The sequence below is a fragment of the Carassius auratus genome, chromosome 12, assembly GCF_003368295.1.
Source record: "Carassius auratus strain Wakin chromosome 12, ASM336829v1, whole genome shotgun sequence".
Classification (NCBI taxonomy): Eukaryota; Metazoa; Chordata; class Actinopteri; order Cypriniformes; family Cyprinidae; genus Carassius; species Carassius auratus.
Window position 1 is genome coordinate 4,429,928 of NC_039254.1, and position 21,320 is coordinate 4,451,247.

The window sequence follows — 21,320 nt, forward strand, 5'->3', positions numbered from 1 at the left end:
TTTAATTGATAATCATTATAATTACACTTGCCCTATTCAGTAATTGCTGACAGTCTGTTTACAATAATTGCTGAATGTAAAGAAAGAAAGAAAGAAAGAAAGAAAGAAAAAGAAAGAAAGAATATGAAGAAATATTAAGAAAGATAGAAAGAAAAAAGGAAAGGAGTACAGTACACATACTCACACCTTTACAATCATTATCTATCTCATTCAAGTCTGTTGACATGCAGCAGGTGAGAATGCATGAACACATTCCCTAGTGACTGTGTCTATGGTCATCCTTCTACGCCTCTCACAGTTGTTCTTTTTTTGTGTATATTCCATCCACTGTTCTCCTGATTGGCTTATGGAAGGCTGAGCTGATGAGAGTTTGAGCCGAATGGCTGTGTTCGCCCACAGTCAGACAGCCAAGAGGAGCTCGGGGCAGCCTCCTCCCACACCAATGCAACTTCAGCCCCAGACACGCCACCCATAAGCACTCTCCAATCCAGCCAGAGCATAGCATGGGACCAATTAAAATGGCATCAATCAGAAAAAGAGAGGGATAGAGAGAGATTGCAGATCAGCTTAGAACTCAATGACAGTCGGTTCCATAACTTCAGATTGAGCAGTGAGTGACAGATGAGCCACAGAACCTTCAACTTCATCAACCCAGGTAAAGTTTAAGAGTTTAGAGATGGAGATGTTGGATGGACATGTTGGCACAATCTGGTTCGTGATGGTTTGGAGCCTAGCTGGTGGACCACCGAAGCCTCTTAAAATTGGGTCTTTTTTGTTGAAACCAAGATAAATTTGCTGGTTAATACCAGCATCCAAAATGCAACGTATGCTGGTCTTTTCAACAGGACTGTTAGAGATTCAAGCTATTTAGGACGGCTATTAGGTAACATGCACTAATAACTGCCTTAAATCATACACTGTAAAAACAATAATAATAATAATTGTACTTCAAAACTACATGCTTAATTCAATGTGTTCCTTTTCATTTGCAAATATAAATTTCTGAGGGAAAAATGTTTCTATACAAAAAGTGAGATCTTGGCCATTCAGAGTTATTACAAATTAATTGTTGTGAAATCTAATTTGCATTAAACAAATTACGTATATATGTAATTAATCAGCAAAAATTGCAAAAGCTATAACATGTTATGAAATCATCTGGACATCTGGATTAAGTGAAGAGAAAGCAATGTTTGTGCTTGTGCATATAATCTTCCATAAAGTATGACTATTTTGCTCCAGTACTTTATGTTGCTTCATGAAATATATATAGAAAAAAGAAATTGTTTAACCCATAAATAGGTTAAGTCTATTTTCAATTGTTTCTGTTTAGTTCAGTGCACAACAGACAGCTCAAATAGGCTCAGTGTTGCAACTGTATGCGCAGCTACTCTTCTGCTGTGTGAAAAGCGTAGCCTGTGGAAACAGACGGCAAAATAAATACACTTACAAATGCTTCGAACTTAAGTCATGTGTAATTCTCATGACCTATTAACTGCAACACACACAATCATCACATTATCAAATTAAATAAGCAGTACAGTACACACTACAGATCAAATGTTTTTTTACACTTTTATACAGTAAAGATGCATTAAATTGATCTGAAGTGGAAGACATTTATAATGTAATAAAATCTCGGTTTCACATAAGAAATGTCCTTTTAAGCTGTCTATTAAACAAAGAACTATATTTACAAATATAATACATAATTTAGATGAATGAACGGTTTAAAATAATGATAATAATAGTAAAAAAATAAAAAATCTCCCAAATCAGCGTATAGGAATGATTTATAAAGACTGGAGTAAAGACTGCTAAAAAAAATCAGCTTTGCCTTCATAGGAATAAATTATATTTAAAAGTATATCAAAAAGCAAAAAATAAATATACTGTAAAATATTTTTGTAATATAATAATTCATCCGATTGTAAGAAAATCCTACCAACCCTAAATTTTGAACAGTTACTTTCAAAGAAAGAAAGAAAGAAAGGAGTCCATGTCATGTAGTTGAGTCACAAGCATGTTGTCAAGCTGTCATGTCTCTGCCAAGCTTGGCAGGTGATATCACAGTCGTGTTATGGAGCCACAGTAGCGTAGTGATCTGAGATGTTATCTAACTAGCCATCTGTCACATGACTCTCAATCGCTCTTGCTTTCTAAATTACAAAACGAGAGCAGATTATTTCTTTGAGGGTCCTTAATCGCATGAGGGGAAATACGTTAAGAATCTTTAAGAGCTCCAACACCAATATTGAGAATACAGATATTATCGCACATAATACTTCAAATCAGTGTGTTTTCATAATGCCAGATTTAAATGCTAAAGATCTGCATGAGGCTATGGCTAACTAACCCGAACACTATTCACAACGGCAATGTCATTGTTCAGATTGACCTTGTCCACTCTTTCACCCTTTTCTGCATCTCTCTTTCCTTTTCTCCTGCTCTCAGAACTCTCACCCACTCCATCCATCTATAAGTGTGAGCACACAGGCTGGTTTCCATGGCAACCCCTGCAATCTAAACCATCTCGGTGCCTTGGCCGCCCCGCTGAACAAACACACGCAACGGCCGCAGAAGATCCCCTGCTCAACATACAGATTTGGATTTTAGGAAAGAGGGAGGACTAGGTAAGCTGACGAGAGAAAGAGAAAACCTAGAGGAAGATGGAATAGACAGAGAACATTTAGCACACTGCGGCTTCAGATCCAGAAACTCATTAAGGAAAAGAGAGAGAGAAAATCTAAAATCTAAAAATAGCCGATACCAAATCTCCTAGCAGCCCTGCATACATTTGCATGATAAGCAGCAAAAGGCTAACACTCACTGAGCGGTGAACACATGAACCCTGGGAGAAAGTTGAAGTGTAGGATTAACAGGAAGTGGATGGGGGCAGCCAATCAGAAAGAAGATGGACAGGAATGGGGTTAAAGGGGTTCGTTCGAGACAGCTGTAGCAATATTTGGTCTTTGCTGTGACTGTGTTTTACTGTAATGTGTGTCTTCAGGAAGTGTTATAAAGCATTTCCAGCCTTGAATTTGTTTTCTTTTCTTTTTATTTTAAATACCTTAGACTAGATCGAGTTTAAGACAGAGTATACAGCATAATAATATATTAATATAAAAAATAATATATGGTGGATATCGGTTATCAAAGATTTCATCAGTCAGTTAATATTGTATACATTGCTCAGTATTGGATATTTGGGTAATTTCTCCTATATTTATTTAGATATTTAGATTACCCCGGTCATCAATCACTCACTAACTTCTTTAAGTCTCTTATGCTCACAAAAGATGCATTTAACAAAAAACAAATCCAGTAAAAATAGTAATATTGCGAAATGTTATCACAATTTAAAATAAATATTTTCTTTTTAAATATATTTTAAAACAATTATTCAGCAGCCCTGTCATGTGAACCCGGTTTATGATGGATTGATGCTCAAGAAATTGAAAATGTACTGAGATACAACTCTGCTGAATACACATAATAATTTATGAGTTATGATACAGTGCCATTCAAAAGTTTGGTCAGTAAGATTTTTTTATGTTCAATGGTGATTTATAATCAATGTTGGAAACAGTTGCGCTGCTTGATATTTTTTGGGACCTGTGATACATTTTTCAGGATTCTTTAATAATTAAAACATTTAAAAACAACAGTGTTCATTCAAAATTTACATGTTGTGTTACTATATATATATATATATATATATATATATATATATATATATATATATATATATATACATACACATATATATATATACATTTATATATATATATATATATATATATATATAAACACATACACACACACACACATATGTATGTATATTTTTTATTATTATTATTTTATTTTTTCAAATAAATTGACACTTATTCAGCAAGGATGTCTGATGTGGATCAAAAGTCATAGTAAAGACTCATATTGTTAAAATAGATTTCTATTTTGAATAAATGCTATTATTTTTAACTATTTAATCAAAGATTCAAAATAAAAAAAGTGGTACCAAAAAAATATTAAGCAGCACAACAGTTTAAACACAGATAATAAATCAGCATATTAGAATGATTTCTGAATGATCATGTTACACTGAAGCCTGGTAATGGCCGATGAAAATTCAGCACTGCATACCAGAAAAAAATTCTATTTTACAGTATACTAAAATAGAAATATATATATATATATATATATATATATATATATATATATATATATATATATATATATATCATCTACACCATCACTTGTCGCCATTGTTTTGAGTGTGAATGTGTGTCTGTCTGTTAATCCATGGCTCAGTCCCACCTGCTATTTTGAGACAGTAAATCCTGGACAACTGACATGCTGCACCCGACAAACAACGTTTTCACTCTGTAGACACACACACACACACACACTTCCTGCTTATTCCTGTTTTCAACCTGTGTTGGTTATCCTTTAATATGGTTAAATGTATTGAATAGTGGAATGAGTCAGAAGCCTGAGGAAGGAGGAATACATTTGGCTGATGAGAGGATCACTATAAACAGAGAAGTGTGAAGACAGTAGCACTGCGTCTGTCACCTCTCATCTGAACAGTGAGCTTATAACGGCAATAGGGACAAATTTACTCAAAGCTGGTGGGAGCCAGGATACTTTATTGCTCCCACTTTTCAATATCTCAAGATTTATGTATATATAAACACACTCAGACAGTGGAATAGACTGAAATATATTTCATTTATCCAACTGAAACATCTGTGACCAGCGCAGCTCGGTTCAGAAGCCTCTGATATCATCAGCAATGAAAATTTGCACTCTGAATTGGGCTTAACTCACAGAAGAGCCTAGTGGGACGTTGGGTCAGGAAGGTAGGAACGTGGGTAATTTTACAGAAAGCAAGGACTCCGCAGTGCCTGAGCTATTCTGGGCTGCGTAGCTTGAGGTGCCACTGAAAATAACTCAACTGCCCTTCATATCTAAAAAGAGGCTCTTCCCTGTGTCTTGTGTGTGTTAAGACTCATTGATTGGATCTGTTTGTGGAAACATGACAACACTCTCCCACTTCTAGGTACCAAAAACTGCTCTCGCCTGCTATTGGTGGTATGGCCGCCATTGAAGCAAAGATAAAAGGTCATGACTTGGGATGGGAATTGTAAGAAATTTAACTATTTGCGTTAAGGCCCATTCTTCCTAAGGATGCACCAATGTTTGGCAACCAGAATTATGGCTGAAAATAGCAAAAAAATTACATGACAATATCAAATAGAGGTACGCACTAATCCTGCATACAAGTCGGCAATGTAGAAGGGTTTAAAAATGTCTGAGAAATAGGCAAAAATCATTACAAGCACTGACTAGCGAGAGACTGCATTGCTTGTCATCGATGAGAAGAGGAAGGGGTGGTTGTTGCTGGTTACTGTATGATTATTGAAATTGCGAAATGGCGTTAATTAAGCAAATTGCAGAACATTGTGTTTTCTAATACATGCACAAATTGCATCAAACAACGCCGTATGATCTCACGGCACCAGGGTTCAAAGCACGAGACCAAATTGGGATCTGTAATATTTTCTACTGTTTTAAAAGAAGCCTCTTCCACTCAGCAAGGCTGCATTTATTTGTAAGTAAAAAGTACAAGATGCAAGAAGGGGGCCACAAAAAAGGCCAGACATTTTTATTTTGTTAACTTTTGAGTTAGTATAATAACTAATTATAATTAATATTATAATAATATTTTAATATATAATAATATAATACAATTCATAATAATTGATTTTAAATTAAACTGTGCTTTATTGGTTTAATGTCTTCTAAAATGTAAAAAAGAAATTCAGTGTTAAGTAAATTTTCTAAATTGTTGTTTTGTTATTGATTTTTATTTTTATTTGTTTATTTTTTTAAGCAACATTTTGGCTATTTAATGTTATCCAATGGTTTATAAAAAAAAAAAGGGAAAAATACATATGGGAAAAATGCAAAAAACTATGTTCTGTATCCAGCCTTTGGCCCAGTTTTAAAAAAATTTTTTGCCTTTGGCTTCGACTAAGAACTTTAAGTTTGATGTACCCCTACAACATTAACTATCCACACCTCAACTACTAACTCACAGCACAGAGACACATTACTCACGGAATCATTTAAAAAAAAAAATTTACAATAAAAACAATGACAGTCAATGAGAATTAGCTAATCAATCCTGCTTTAAAGGGGGGTGAGTTTTTTACACTGTTAAAGAGTTGGATTCCCATGCTAAACATGGACAAAGTTTCTGTTTCTGTTCCAAAAATACTCCTTCCGGTTTGTCACAAGTTTCGGAATTATTTTTTCGAGTATGGCTCTGTGTGACATTAGATGGAGTGGAATTTCCTCATATGGGTCCTGAGGGCACGTCTGCCGGAAGAGCGCGCGCTCCCGTAGAGCAGAGCAATGAGAGCACTACAGACATTCACTGATGAGAGCGAGAGCTTCGCGAAAAGTCACAAAAGAAGTGTGTTTTTGGTTGCCAGGGCAAGACAACCCTGCACAGATTACCAAAAAAAAAAAAACAGCATTAAGGGACCAGTGGATGGAGTTTATTTTTACAGAGCATCAATGGAGTTGTGCAAGTGTTTTTGTTTGTTCCCTGCATTTCGAAGATGCTTTTTTTACAAACAAGGCCCAGTTTGACGCCGGATTTGCACATCTTTTATTTCTTAAGGATAATGCAGTCCCAACGAAAAAGGGTCACGATCGTGTGTTGGAACCGCAGGCGGTGAGTAAAACTGCTTCAAATATCTCTGTGTTGTTAACTTAGCTATCAGTGCGTAAGCACATCAAGTAAACAACATGCGATGTTGTCATCAAACTGCACTTTCCACATGTACAGCTTAAAAAAAAAAAAAAAAAAGACGACAAAGTGGAACTTATTCATTTTCCAAAACCTCTAAGCAAATATATACAGTTTCAGTACATACCACATAGAGACGTTGTTGCTGATGCTGCTCTTGTTAAATTTCAGCCTCTGGATCTGATTCTGGATCATAAATATAAGCTTAATCTGACTGTTAGCCATGGTTTGTTTTTCCTCACGGTAAAGTCACAGCTTCCAAACGCTCTCAACGCAAAAGCTTTCTGGCGCTCGTGATTCTTTAGCTCCGCCCACACGTCACGCCTCCAGCCGGTCGTGTTTTTCCGGGAAAAATCGGTACAGACTATTTTTCTCTTATGAACAGGGATGTAGTGGAGGCTAAACGCACGTAAACGCCGTTTACGCACCTCCCAAAATTCGGAAATAGCGTTTACCCACCTCCAAAGTGCGTTTATCCACCTCTAAATTGAGTTTATCCACCTCTAAATAGCCTATACAGATCCTATGACATTTTAAATGTAGCTTATGTCGTTTTAGTTTCATATTGTTCATTATTAGTTTCATAGGTTGTTTGTTGTTAAAGACGCAGTGTTTCATATTGTGCTGCAACTTGTCAGTGTTGACCAATTGCTTGCGGTGTTGCCAGTTAGTGGGAAGTTCGGATCATTTTACTGACTCAGATCTTTGAGTCTCGTTCAGCAAAATGAACTTATCTTTTCTCTTGCCGTCTCTATGGGACTGACATGAAGAATAAAAGACTAGGACCTCACCTGTCGATTCAGAACCCATATGTTGTGTAATGCGCATGTGCGCTCAACAGTCCTGAGTCATATTAAAGATTCATTCAAAATGAACCACATGCAACAGACTGCATCAAGATTCAAAAATGGATATCCGGCAATTAATAATAATAATAGTAATAATAATAATAACGTTCGATATTTTGAATAGAAATCATCACTCATACAGCAGTCATTCATCTCATCTCCGTCTTTATTTTTTTACGTATACATACAATATCCACGATCCGCCAGGGCTATAATCCAATGGTGCACACATTTGAATAGATAATAATTTTATGACATGTTTGTAAAATATTTCGTCATACAGAATAACATTTCTATTCATTTTACACTGATTTATGCGATCTGAAGAGCTAAAACAGCTAACAGAGCTAGTGATTACTCTCTTCTTATTAATTCGCGTCAGCTATGCCATCAGTGCAATATCATTACTTTGTAAAGCTGTCAATCATCTCACGTGAACCACGTGACCAGAAGGATGTCCTTCTGCAATGAAGCTGTCTGTGTCATTGCAGTCTGTGTCATTGATAAAATATATGAAAGACAAAAGTAAAAATAAAAATATTTGATTCCAGCTTGTTAAATGTGAATATGTTCTAGTGTCTTCTCCTCTCTGTGACAGTCAACTGAATATCTTTGAGTTGTGGACAAAACGAGACATTTAAGGACCATTTCATTATTCCATATTCAACAGATTAATCGACTATGAAAATAATCCCAAATCCCTAATCATTGCATACAAGAGCGTTGCATTGGAACCCCTGGATATAAGTCTCTCTCTCTATTCCTCTTTAAAAAAAAAAGTTCTCTCTGTTTTGTCATTTAGTAAACTTTATAGATTTCAAACTTATTATTCCTTCTTGAGTCTCTTTAACAAGAACTTAGATTAATGTATGAATTGAATAGTGATTGTGTGACCTATATGAGGGAATAACCAGTGATACCCTTGGTAGTAATCTCAAATGATAGCCTATAGCGATGTCATCAGAATACACATACACCGGTAGGCAGTGGATCACCTTAACGTTACCACGATGTGGTCACCCAGAATTTATAGTTTACCCACCTCTTTTTTTACCACTACACCTCTGCTTATGAATATAATAAAACTAAAGACTTTTTGGAGTTATGAAGGATGCAGTACTACTCTATAGGTACTCAAGATTAACAGGATATTGAGTGAAAACGAGCATTTCACCCCAGCCCCCCTCCCCTTTAAAGAGCTCAAGCATTTAAAGCGGCAAATGATGAAACTGCATGCTAATAATAAACAGAAGGTTATTGTGTGTTGGTGTGGACAGTAATACAGTTGTCATTCTTGGTCTTATTGTTTAAAAAAAAACATATTCCTCTAAAATATTACCATTCCTTAATGTTCTGTTACAGTTTAACTCTTAAAGTTACTCTTTAACTACACATCAAAATACACTGATTTAGGTCTCAAGCACTTCAATAACATTATAGCAACAATTCCTGGATCATGTCAGACATAAAAACTATAAGACTCAGATTGGTTGAGAAATTAACTGATTCAGAATGATCTGTGATTCACTAAAAAGAATCAAAAATACACTTGAGAATCCAACTTTACTGGTCAAGCTGTTTGTTTTTGGTTTATTAAAAGAATCGGCTCATTAGAGTCATTAGCTTGGTGATCGGATTTCACTGGTTGTCTGTTTTTGATTTGATGAATGGATCAGTTTACAAGAGTCAATTTCTGTAGAGTAAAACTTCACTGGTTGAGCGATCTATTTTAATATACTGTAAAATAGAATTTATTTCTGGGATGCAGTGCTGAATTTTCATCGCCCATTACTCCAGGCTTCAGTGTAACATGATCATTCAGAAATCATTCTAATATGCTGATTTATATATATATATATATATATATATATATATATATATATATATATATATATATATATATATATATATATATATATATATATATATTTTTTTTTTTTTTTTTTTTTTTTTTTTTTGAATCAGTTCTCAGTTCCCAACCCTAGTCATGACCTAAAAATGTGCTTACTGGGAGTTCTTGAGAATGTTCACATCGTAGGCCGCTGGATATAAACTGGAGGGATGCTGAGCTCTCATTTATGCCCAGAGCAAAGACACACATTAGCACTAACTGACTGTTTGCATGGAGATGCTAGAATTAAGTGATCTCCAGCCGAGCTCATCCTCAGTTTACTGACACCTCTGAAAAGAGGCCTGTGATTAATGCAACATCCAGACAACACAACTATTATTTAGACACAGTGCTTGTTATGTGTGTTTTATTGTCTGTTGCGACTGTATGTTGATGTGGCTTTGAGTGGGCGCAGTGTAGTTGCATGTTGCCCCTTGCAGTTGTGTGTTAACGTACACATTTACAGGCCTATTATCACAGCTCATTGATGAATTAGCCTAGTGTGTCAAAACACCAATACTATGTAAAATGAAAAGGACACATGCTTTAATAGGGTTAGTAAAACCTAAAAATAATGTTGGGTCATCATTTACTCACATTTGTTTCAATCCAAATTGGGCGGAATTACTTTTTGTTAATACTTCTCTTCATAAAAGTAAATATCCAAAAATGACAATATAGTCCACATGAAACCATACAATAACTTTGTGTTTAAAAGGACTGCTTAAGCAGAACACTCCACTCTTACATACACAGATACACTCTTAAAAAGGTTTCAAAAAGGGTGTTCTGCAGTCATGGCAAAAAAGAACCATTGTGGGTTCCACAAAGAACCTTTTCAGTGAACAGTTGATAATCGGTCTGACAAATCTTTTAACAATCTGATCAACCTTTTTCCACTGTAAAGAACCTTCTGTACAATGGGAAGAGTTAATGATCTTAAACGTTCTTCATGGAACCATAGATGAACCATAGATAAAGAGCCTTTATTTTTAAAAGTGTATAAATGGGAAAATGTTCCATGTGGTGACTGTAGTCCTGACTTTTAAAGGGGTCATATGATGTGATTTCAAGTTTTCCTTTCTTTTTGGAGTGTTACAAGCTGTTCACGAATAGATAAGATCCCTAAAGTTGCAGAGACTAAAGTCTCAAACTCAAAGAGATAATCTTTATAAAAGTTAAGACTCCTCCTAAAACACATGATGGCGTAAGTAAATGATAACAGAATTTTCCTTTTTGGGAAAACGGTCTCTTTAAATCAGAAAGACAGTTATGTCTCTATTGTCTGAATTTTTAATTGTTATTCAGTGAACATTATCTGTCATGATCATCTCCACTAATGCATGCAGTCAGTTATGAGTGGGGGATTAAACAAAGCTATTTCTGAATCAAAATTCCGGCATTGCTGCTGAGTCTGCATCATTAGTTTACCTCAACTGAAGACAGGTATCTCCCAGCAGCAGCTTCAGGTCTGTGAGTGGGCTCTCAGAACATATGCTCGACACAAACCCAGGAAAGAACAGCTTCAGCCCCCGCGCGCGCACACACTCACACACAAAGAAGCGTTAAAGTGTGGGATTTCCCTAATGGACACTGCTGTTTTCCACACACACAAGAATCTTGGTGCAGGCTTTTTCTAATGCACTAATGATGTATCACAAAACCAAGAGGATTTCATGAATCTATCAAACACCCACCATCAGGACAGACAACCCAGTCCTCTGATCATTACTATTCCATTGTCATTGATCACACAAAACCAGTGTTACATTTGTATTTATTTTTGTTTGTTTTAGTGACAGTTTTTCTGTTGATCATTTTTCAGAGATTTGGACTGATTAAAATGGCAGATGAAAAATAACATTTGGTTTAACAAATGAAATGTTTGAACATTTGGTTTACATAAACACAGATGCCACCAACATTCGGAATTGGTGAGACTTTTTTGGCCAGACTTTATTTTAAGGTCCAATTCTCGCAATTTACAAACCATTAACTGTGATTTGTGCCTCAATAAACTCAAATTAGCTGCTTATTGGTAGTTAGTAAGGTATATATTAAGTTTAGGGTTTGGGTTAGGATTAGGAATGTAGGATATGGTCATGCAGAATATGTATTATATTATATTATATTTATAAGTACTAATAAACAGACAATATGTTAATAATAGGCATGCTAATAAGCTACTATTGGTCCCTATACTAAACGTTTTTTTAATGTTTTGAGTCTCTTATGCTCATAAGGCTGCATTTATTTGATACAGTACAGTGGTATTTTTTATTCATTCTAAAACATTTACGCTACTTAACATTTTTGTGTAAAAAGCAATATTTTAGATCCGATTTTCATTGAATAGAAAGATTAAAAATAACTGCATTTATTTGAAATAGAAATCTTTAGTGACAATATACTGTAAACGTCTTTTGAACAATTCATTGCATTCTTGCTGAATAAAAGCATTAGTTAGTAAAAAATCTTAATGACCCCAAGCTTTTGAATGTAAAAAAATATATAACAACTGAAGTCAACCCAACTATAGCTGTCTTCGTAGCAGTTTGTTTCTTGTGTTAATTTGCTGTGGACTCACCTTCACTGGAGGATCCCGTCAGATCGATGATGACAAACACTTTGCCCTCTGGCTCCAAGTCGATCTATAGAGAGGAAACAGAGAGAAGAAACCAATCAGAGGAGAGCATCTCAGCACAAAAGGGAGACAAAGTCATCCAGAAGCACATGATTCACTGACTTTATAAAGGCACTCCGAAAACATCTCAATCATCTTCAGTTTATCAGCTGCTGTCAGAGTTCACGATCCCAGTAATAGATTCCCTCTGTGAATCTCCCTCTACAGGGACGGGCCCCTAACTAACTTCCTGCTCTCTGCCTCTTTTTGTTGTCTCTAAGGATGGAGGGTGGCAGAGAGTTGGCAGGGAAACTGCTCTGGTTTTATAATTCCGTTTTAAACAATTTCCTGCCAGAGCAGCACATCCCCGAACGACCCACGCAGACCCCACGCGGGCCCGCTGCTTAGCCGAGATTCAACGCCCACTCGCCATCAGCTCGGCGTGGGGGAGAGGAGCTGGGAGAGGCACCAGATCCACAATGTCAGGAAACCACTGCTTAATCTTATTATGCAGAGAGAGAGTGAGAACACAGGCCCCGCGGTGCATATGTGGAGGTGGATGGAGGTGTCGAAGAGAGAGATATCGAGCTGCATTCATAGAACATCTCAAAATAGGAGGCCTGTTTTATTTTTCTCTTCACAGCGATCTAGATCATCAGGGACACGGCGGACTTGGTGCTAGATCAGCACTCCCAGTCTTAGCCTCTTCCTGAAGACAGGAATTAGGACACGGGGAACGGCACAAGCTCATCTGATGCGCTCTGCATCAGAAATGACTTTGCTATCCCCGATTTTAGTCACCGTTTGTGCTGTGGGATTTGCCTTTCTGACGCTCTCCCCCGAGTTTAACCTGCTCTCTCAGCTGGAAGGGGAAAAAAGTGATTTATCCCTTCCACTCCTGATGAAATAATCAAGTTTTGCTGCACTTTTATAAATCAAGCATGTCGCACTCTCCAAACTGCACTTAACATATCAGACCTGCGGTCATCTGATGAAATTATAACCAAAAGTGGCTTTGAGATGAAAGCTGCGACTGCAGAACTGCTGATGATGTCATCTGAAATGCTAACGGGGTGATGACATGTCTGTTATTCAGCCACGAGGCCCCTCCCCCCACCCCCTCTCTTCCTGTGATGTCATGAGATTCCATTCAACAGCAGCCTCCTTGAGTGTGTTTGTCTCAGAGGTGCAGCTGTCACTAAATTTAGCAGAGGAAGGAAAGGCCACTGCGTGTGTGTGTGTGTGTGTGTGTGTGTGTGTGAATGTGCAAGGATGGAGCCGTGTGCTCTAGTCTCCCTGATGACACTCTCCAGGAAACCAGCATCATGCTTTGCTAAACAATGTTGGCGAGGTTGCTTCGCTAATCTTGTATGCGAGTTTGTGAACCTGTCCAGCCGTCGCCGACTCCAAAAGCTCTTTTTCAAAGCTGCTGTCATCATATGGGCTCAAGGACAGCCTGCAGACAGCAGTCTAGTTATAGTCATTAGCACACACACACACACACACAAGTTTTAAGGTGTCCTTGTTATGGTGGAATTATATATATGTTTAAAGGAATACTCCACCCAAAAATAACATTTTTGTCATTAATCACTTAACCCCATGTTCGTCTTTGGAACATAATTTAAAATATTTTGGATGAAAACCGGGAGGCTTGTGACTGTCCCATAGACTGCCAAGTAAGTTACACTGTCAAGGTCCAGAAAAGAATGATAGACGTCATCAGAATAAGTCAATAATTGTGAATCTCCAGTAAGTAAGGCTCTCAAGGATTTTTTATTCACCTAAACATAGGATGAAGTGATTTATTTTTCTTTAATACAGATGATGCCAATGTATTTTCCGATGAGTCAGCTATGTAGGCAATAATAACATTACCTGCTTGCAGAAAAGGGTTGCCAGGTTTTCATAACAAAATCTGCCAATTTGTTACTCAAAGCTAACCCAAACTAATCGTGATTTGAGGGGGTCCCTTGGTAAAAAAAACAAAAAAACAAATCGCGCTCCGGGGGCTAAAATATACATTATCGGGGTTGCTTCAACCCACAGACATAAAAAACACCCTGTGACAATAGTGATGAAGTAGCCCAATTCCACAGGAAAACCGCAGACATGCAACACTGTGACAGATAGTAATAATGTCTACCAGTGGACATGACCTCTGTCAGCTTAAGGTTGTCTAATTTGGCACGGCCTCCTGCTGCACTATTACTAGTAAGGCTTTCCTCTGTGTATACAAACATATCCTTACAAGTAAAATTTTAGCTGTATTATTTGTGTCCAATTTTATGTTTATTGTCCACCCAACTGTTAGATGGAATGTACACCCATGTATTTAGTGGTACAAGGGCAAGAAGAGGCAATTTCTATGTTCAAGCACTTTGAGACACGTCTCTCTGCATGCGCCCTGTGCATACAGAACACTGTGCACAAGTGCTGAATTGGGCTCTTTCACATCTTTTTCTGTTTGCATGTTTAAACTGCGAATTTAGTTTGTCCATTCGGGTGCAGGAGGACACGATGGAGAGCTCAGTTCGGTGTTTATGTGTACTTCATGGCTTCAGAATTACACAATCTCAAACTTTTACGAAAGTCACAATAATGATGTGGACCCTGTCAGAGCTGCTTGATTTGGTTCATGGCCTAAAATGATTTACTGAATACTGAACTCCTGAAAATCCTGGGCAGACACTGTAGCACTACATGCACAAAATCAATTATAACAGTAGATGCTACTGAGGTCAAACTAAAGGCATCATATGGATATCATAAGGACATAACGGGAGAGCAAAAGAGAAAAACAGAGAGAGAAAGGGGAGAAAGGGAGGATAAAACCCAGAGATAAGCTGTGGGACATAATCAGCTCCTCTTATGCAACACCCTGCAGCTCAACATTGTCCATACACCCACAGCTCAAGAGGCTCACTGCCTCACTGTCCCTCCCCTTAGAAAAGACATATCACATATGAGATCTCTTTAATATCTCAACTGTTTCTCCTAGACAGAAATAAAATGGCATGGAGAACAGATAGAAACTTCTGCCTCACAGATTCTCTAAAAAAACATAGAAATCTTGCATGTGTCACCTCTAGACTTTCAGATCTCAGTATACCTCAAAATGTGCTCAGATTTGCCAAAGTCTTCAATAGACCAATATGAACACAAACATTTCTCAAATTCTAAATATAGATCAAATGTGACCCTGGCTGTGAAAACCCAGCTTAAGTCTTTTTTGTGTGTGTGATTTATACTTCATAAGCTAAAGAAGATTCTGATAAAATGTGACCTTGATATCTTTATTATTGACTGAGCAAGGCCATGTCAAAGATTGAAATCATAGTGACATTAATCGTTAATATAAAACTTTGATGCTTGTTATCTATTGTTATCTATTTTGGAGACTTTAGCCTGGATTGGGTTACAATTCCCTTACTGAATGTTTTTCAGTTCTCTCATTTGTTTCTAATTTAGGAATTTTAGGAGAATCATCAGAGTATTGGAAAAAAGCACAGACCTTTATATACTTTTCCATGCACAACCAGATGTTTTTAAAGGTTGAAAATTCCAAAACAACAAATATACTGTTCAGGGTTACAACAAAAGTATTTGGACAGTTTCTACAACTGGGATGTAAGTAAGTGGCAAATGTTGAATCGTTAATGTGATGACCTACACCTGTGGTTACTCTGCAAGGACACTTATGAGAACCTGAGGCGAACTGACTTCATACATCCACAAAAAAACACCTCGGGACTAGTTTCACGCATGCGCAGCAGACATTGTGGTGTGTATGCGGTAAGGCTATCAAGTACAACAGAAGGAAAACAAACGCTTGCTCTGGTTACTGTCCTTCAGTGCCTGAACATGTCCCCCTCCATTGGCCCTAAAAGTCTCTTGCTCGCCCTCTCTCTGTTCTAATCACCGCTGTGCAAACAGATACCCGCAAGCCACAGAAAACACATGCTGCTCACGCTCTCCCAAACATGCGTCTCCATGGAAAAATGCTTTGTGCTGCTCAACGGTTTAAAAACAAGCTGAGGTTTTTGGAACAACAGCCATCATGTAAAGGAATAGTTCACCCAAAAATGACAATTTTGTCATAATTTACTCACCCTCACGTCGTTCCAGACCTGTATGAACTGCTTTCTTATGATGAACACAAAGGGAAGATATTTTGAAGAATCAAACAGTTGTTGGTCCCCATTGTCATCTTTAGTATGTTCAACATAAAATAAGAAACTCATACAGGTTTGGAATGACATGAGACCGAGTAAATTCTTTTTTGGGAGAACTATTTCTTTAAGGCACATTCATGCCTAAAATGCCAACTATTAAGATAACCGTAATGAGAACTATATTAGTGTCCAGACCAATGCACAATAACGTTCTGTTTATTGTTACTGCATGTTGCCATTATGTCGTCTGTGGCTTTAAATTTATGAGCTCTTTAAAGCATGATGGATTCCGATTGGCTCTCAATGTTTTTAACATTCATCAGCTGGAAAAAAATAATAATTCTGAAAGCGATTCCAACATTATTGTTACAGTTGTGGTGTGGACTTTCTTATTCTCATAGAATTAGAAGAATGATTATTAAAACTTTACAGTTAGCATTATCGTTGTAGTTATTGTCCTTTATTGTGAACAGGCCTTTACTAACCCTCATGTTGTTTCAAACCCATGTGACTTTCTTTGTTCAGCAGAACAAAAAATGTTTTGCCCATTCAATATAAGACACTGGAAAGTCACTAACTTTTATATGGGAAAATAATGTATATGACATTTTTCAGAATATCATCTTGTTGTGTTTCACAGAAAACATTCGGTTTTGGTATTACATGAGAGTGAATTAAATAATGACAGAATTTTCATCCCTTTAATATTACATTAAGTTGAATTTGTTATATGATACACTGAGAAGACAGCTCATGATAGATTGCCAACTTAACGTAATGTTATATATGGAGGTGGTTGCAATTTATGGATACTTGTCTCAGGACTAAATATAAAAGGTGATGCGCCAATCCCAGACTGTACAAAAAAGGTGGCCTGTTTCTTTAAAAATAAAAAATTAAAAGAGTGAAAGTGTGTTCAAGTACATTAACCCATTAGTCCTATTAGGACTGTTGATTTGACTAAAGATAGGGAACTGAGACTTCTCTTTAGGGATGTGTGAAGAGAAAGAAATACTGCGACTGAAGACCGTCCCTGCACTTGGGAAATCAAAAGTAGGTCCGAGAAGTTTTAAACACATATGCCACTGATTTCTAAATGAATCTAAAGCTATGATTAAACATTGAAGAACACTTTTTCTTCCCTTCTACTCCTCAATTACACCCTCTTCTCCTTCATACTCTCCTCATCCATTTCTTACTTTCTCTTTCTCTCTCGAAGACAGTTTGAGCTCAGCAATGGTCCTCCTACGTCCATCTGTCAACAGCAGAGTCTCAGCATGGCGGCATGCACGGCTCCCATTCACACTCAAAATCACACACAAACGTGGCCATACGAAACATTTCAGCTCCGTGAAAGCACAGGCTCTGAGTGAAACCTTCAGAGCTCCATGAATTACTAATAAGACACCTCACTGGGGCTAATTGTGCATAATTCATGATACAGACTAATAATGGGAGCCTTTGAAGGTCTGATTGGAATTCAGTTTGAATAAATACTAGGTCCTGAGAGGCCTTCATGGCTTTAATTTAGTAAATAGCATAAAAAGAGACCAGACAAAACGAAAACAGCCATCTGGAGATAAAACGCTCATGTAACTGTGGGCACAGGAACAGACTAGTCTTTGTGTCTCAGACATCATGAGGTGTGAATTACTTTGATTTAATCTCGGCATAAAATGAGTGCACACACACGTGTGAACACACAGAGTGTGAATAGGGTGCTGAGAGGATTCAAGTCTGTTGCCGGCTCCTGCAGAGAAGAAGACTGCAGATATCATGATGGTGATGATAGGAAATTCTGGCCCCACTGTGGGCCATATGAGCATTTCTTCAGAAAAAGAATTCATGAATCTGCACACATTCAAACCCCATCCATACCACCCTTGCTCGCCTTCCCTACCATCACTAGATTAAGCTTTTACACACTCAGAGATGCCCTTTCCAGACTCTCAGCCAACCTAGGAATACTAAAAAGTGTGATTTTCTCAGTAGAAATGTATAATCTGTTTCATAAGTAACATTAACTAGCATAATTTGCTGTTACAAGGCCTAAAATTTGTTAGAAAAACATTTTAAAATGTACATTATGTCTAAGAATTTTATATGATTTTTAAATATTTTTTGACAGAAGCTTCTTATGCTCAGATATGATGAATTTATTTGATCATAATTACCGAAAACAGTAATACTGTGAAATATTATTGCAGTTTAAAATAACTTCTATTTTAATACACTTTAAAATGTAACCATGTCCTTCAATGAATATAAGGTTTAAAAGAAAAGCATTTAATTGAAACCGAAATCTTGTTAAATAATATTAATTGTATTTACAGACACTTTTGGTCAATTGAATGCATCCTTGGTGAATAAAAGTATTCATTTCTTAAAAAAATATGTATATTAATACTGTTGACTTTTGAACGGCATTGAAGGACCTTAAATGATTATCTATGCCAACATTGGAACCCAGAAAAAAGGCTTCAGAGTTTTCAAATAATATGAAATCAATCACAATCATGTTTTCCATAATTTATTTTCGTACTTCATGAACATGCCCTTGAATCTACAACAACAATTCAGCTTAAAACCCATAAGCACTAGCTATAAAGAGAAGATATTCACATATGTGGTGTATTATGCTGTGGAGGTGAGAGTACAAGTGTTTGTGAGTGTGTGTGTAACTGGGTCATGTAGATAGCGGTACAGATCAGGCATATTTGCCAGAGTATCTCATATGTCACCTGTATTGTTCCCTTTCACTGTAAGCATTCTCAATGTGCCTCAGGCGAGAGCTCACTAGACAACCGGCGGTCACAGACACAAATCTGCAAAGCACACACACACACACAAACCAAACTACACACGATGAACAAATGAGGAGAGACACGATTAAATACACATTCTCTCATTGAGTCATTTCATTAAATTAATTATTGCTGCTGGATGAACTGATCCTGCTTACCCACAATTCACCCTTCCCCCTCAAATCCCGAGATTTGAGAAGTGATGAAAAACACAGAAAAACACAAAACCAACACCAAAGGCATGATGAGAAGGTTTTTTTGTCTGTTCAAGCCGACATGTCGCCACCTAAGCCTAGAAGCACAGATACGGGATTCCTAATAAATCCCTGATGGGTGAAGGAACTCAATCAACACCCAGCTCTGATGTGCTTTAGCTGGGCAAATATGGGTTGATATGAGTTCCTGTGGCAACGGTATGCCAAAGAGAGGGAGGAGCTGGTGTTTCAGCCTCAGCCTGATGGCCTATTTGCGCAAATGGCCAGGGAGAAGTGAGGGCAGATGATGTCAATGTCCAGTAACCAGGAAGTACTGTATAGCTAACACCAATGTTTAAGTGGAGACAATGGAAAAGAGAGCTGCTGGGCATAAACCTGTAAAATGCTAAGTGCAATCGATAACTGTAATGTAAGCTGTAATGCAGTGGAAAGACATTAAGGAAAATGCAGGCCTTTAAAGCTCATTATCTGTTGCTAACCACCACTCCTAGTGAAATGTGTTTTAAGCATTTGGAGCTGGTTTGTAATGGACTGGATGTAATGTCAGGACCATAAATATCTGCGAATTTAACAAGGAGAGTTCGGACAACAAAATGGAAGGGAAGGAAACCCAGTACAGAGAAGGTGAAGGAAGCAGGGGAAAAGCAGGAGGAGGACAATACGAGGAAGAAGACTGAATGAACCCGAAAAAGATGAGAGCAAGAGGCCGCAAGATCAGCAGAAGTCCTCCCCTCTTTCTCTGACTCTTTACAGATGACCTCCTCAGTAAAAGGCTGGTAACTGAAGGCAGAGACATCCCTATAGATAAGGACCACTTTCGCTGGTTACAATGGGATTGTTGCTAACTTGAGCTAAGGGTGTCATGGATGATCTGTGCCAGATCAGACATTCCATGAAGAGGCTGATGGAAGGCTTGTAAATTATTCAGTCCATTCCTGCCTCACACAACAAAGACGCGTGGCTGTGTCTCAGTAGTGTCTGAGAACCAGCCAAAAGACCAGGCTCCAATTACCTCTTCCGCTAAAGGCTACACAGACAACTAACATGACGTTCAAACCCAACTTACCATTGGCTTAGCATTAGGAGAAGATCTGAGTGCCCAAAAGTGGTGCAATTTCTGAAAACTTTGTTGCAACGGACCACAACATGCGGTTGGGGAACAATTACAGGCCAGAAACCCAACAGAGAAGTGGTAAAGCAACAAACATGACACAAACATGACACAACAGCGTCTTCGCTAGGGTCTGAGGTCCTGCTTGGTTACTTTTTCCAATAAACAGTTTTGTAACACTGCTGCAACTGTTTTTCTGTGGTTCTGTTTGTGTTTGTTGAAGTAGAGGAGGCTTTCTAAATTAGTAAGTATGCTTCCTTGTTCCAAGCGGAATAAAGCTCCACCTGTGTGGATAACAGTGGGAGTGAATGTACGGATGAAGCTCATTGGATGTGTATCCACTCCATGAAGTGCGTGGGTTTCTTGGGAGACATCTGGCTCCAGCTTTTGCTGCTCAAATGATGTGCCTAGAAACAACTGTCTTCTTAAACATTTGGCATCTTTTTCAGATACACTGTACCTCACTTCTATGCATTCATTTGAGATGACACTAAAAACTTGTTATGAAAAATGTTACATCCTAAGGCTCATTATACCAGTTGTCTATTCTAATTACACCATGTATTTTCTAATAGAAACAATAATGCTCCAACAAATGAAATATCACATTACAAGCTGGTTTGTGCAAAATTCAGAATTATAAAACTGACATCCTTTTAATTCATAAATTGGAATTAGAACTGAATTGATATTTTACAGAAGTCAAACAGTAATGGCAATTCAAGAATTATCTAATTATATGTCATTCTGTCTATCTGCAAAGTCTAAAAAAAAAAACATTCAAATTGAATGGACTCTGAATGGACTTTTTCAATTTCAAAACTATTAACAAG

At 37.4% G+C, this 21,320-nt stretch overlaps 1 protein-coding gene across 1 annotated transcript in view; it reads right to left on the reverse strand.

The window, feature by feature from the left end:
• LOC113111553 (protein kinase C epsilon type-like) overlaps positions 1 to 21,320 on the reverse strand; it is a 56,773-nt gene that overhangs the window by 33,353 nt on the left and 2,100 nt on the right. The window contains exon 2 of the mRNA XM_026276377.1: positions 12,147 to 12,210. Within this exon, the coding sequence (XP_026132162.1) occupies positions 12,147 to 12,210 (64 nt within the window). The remainder of the gene's footprint in view (positions 1 to 12,146; positions 12,211 to 21,320) is intronic.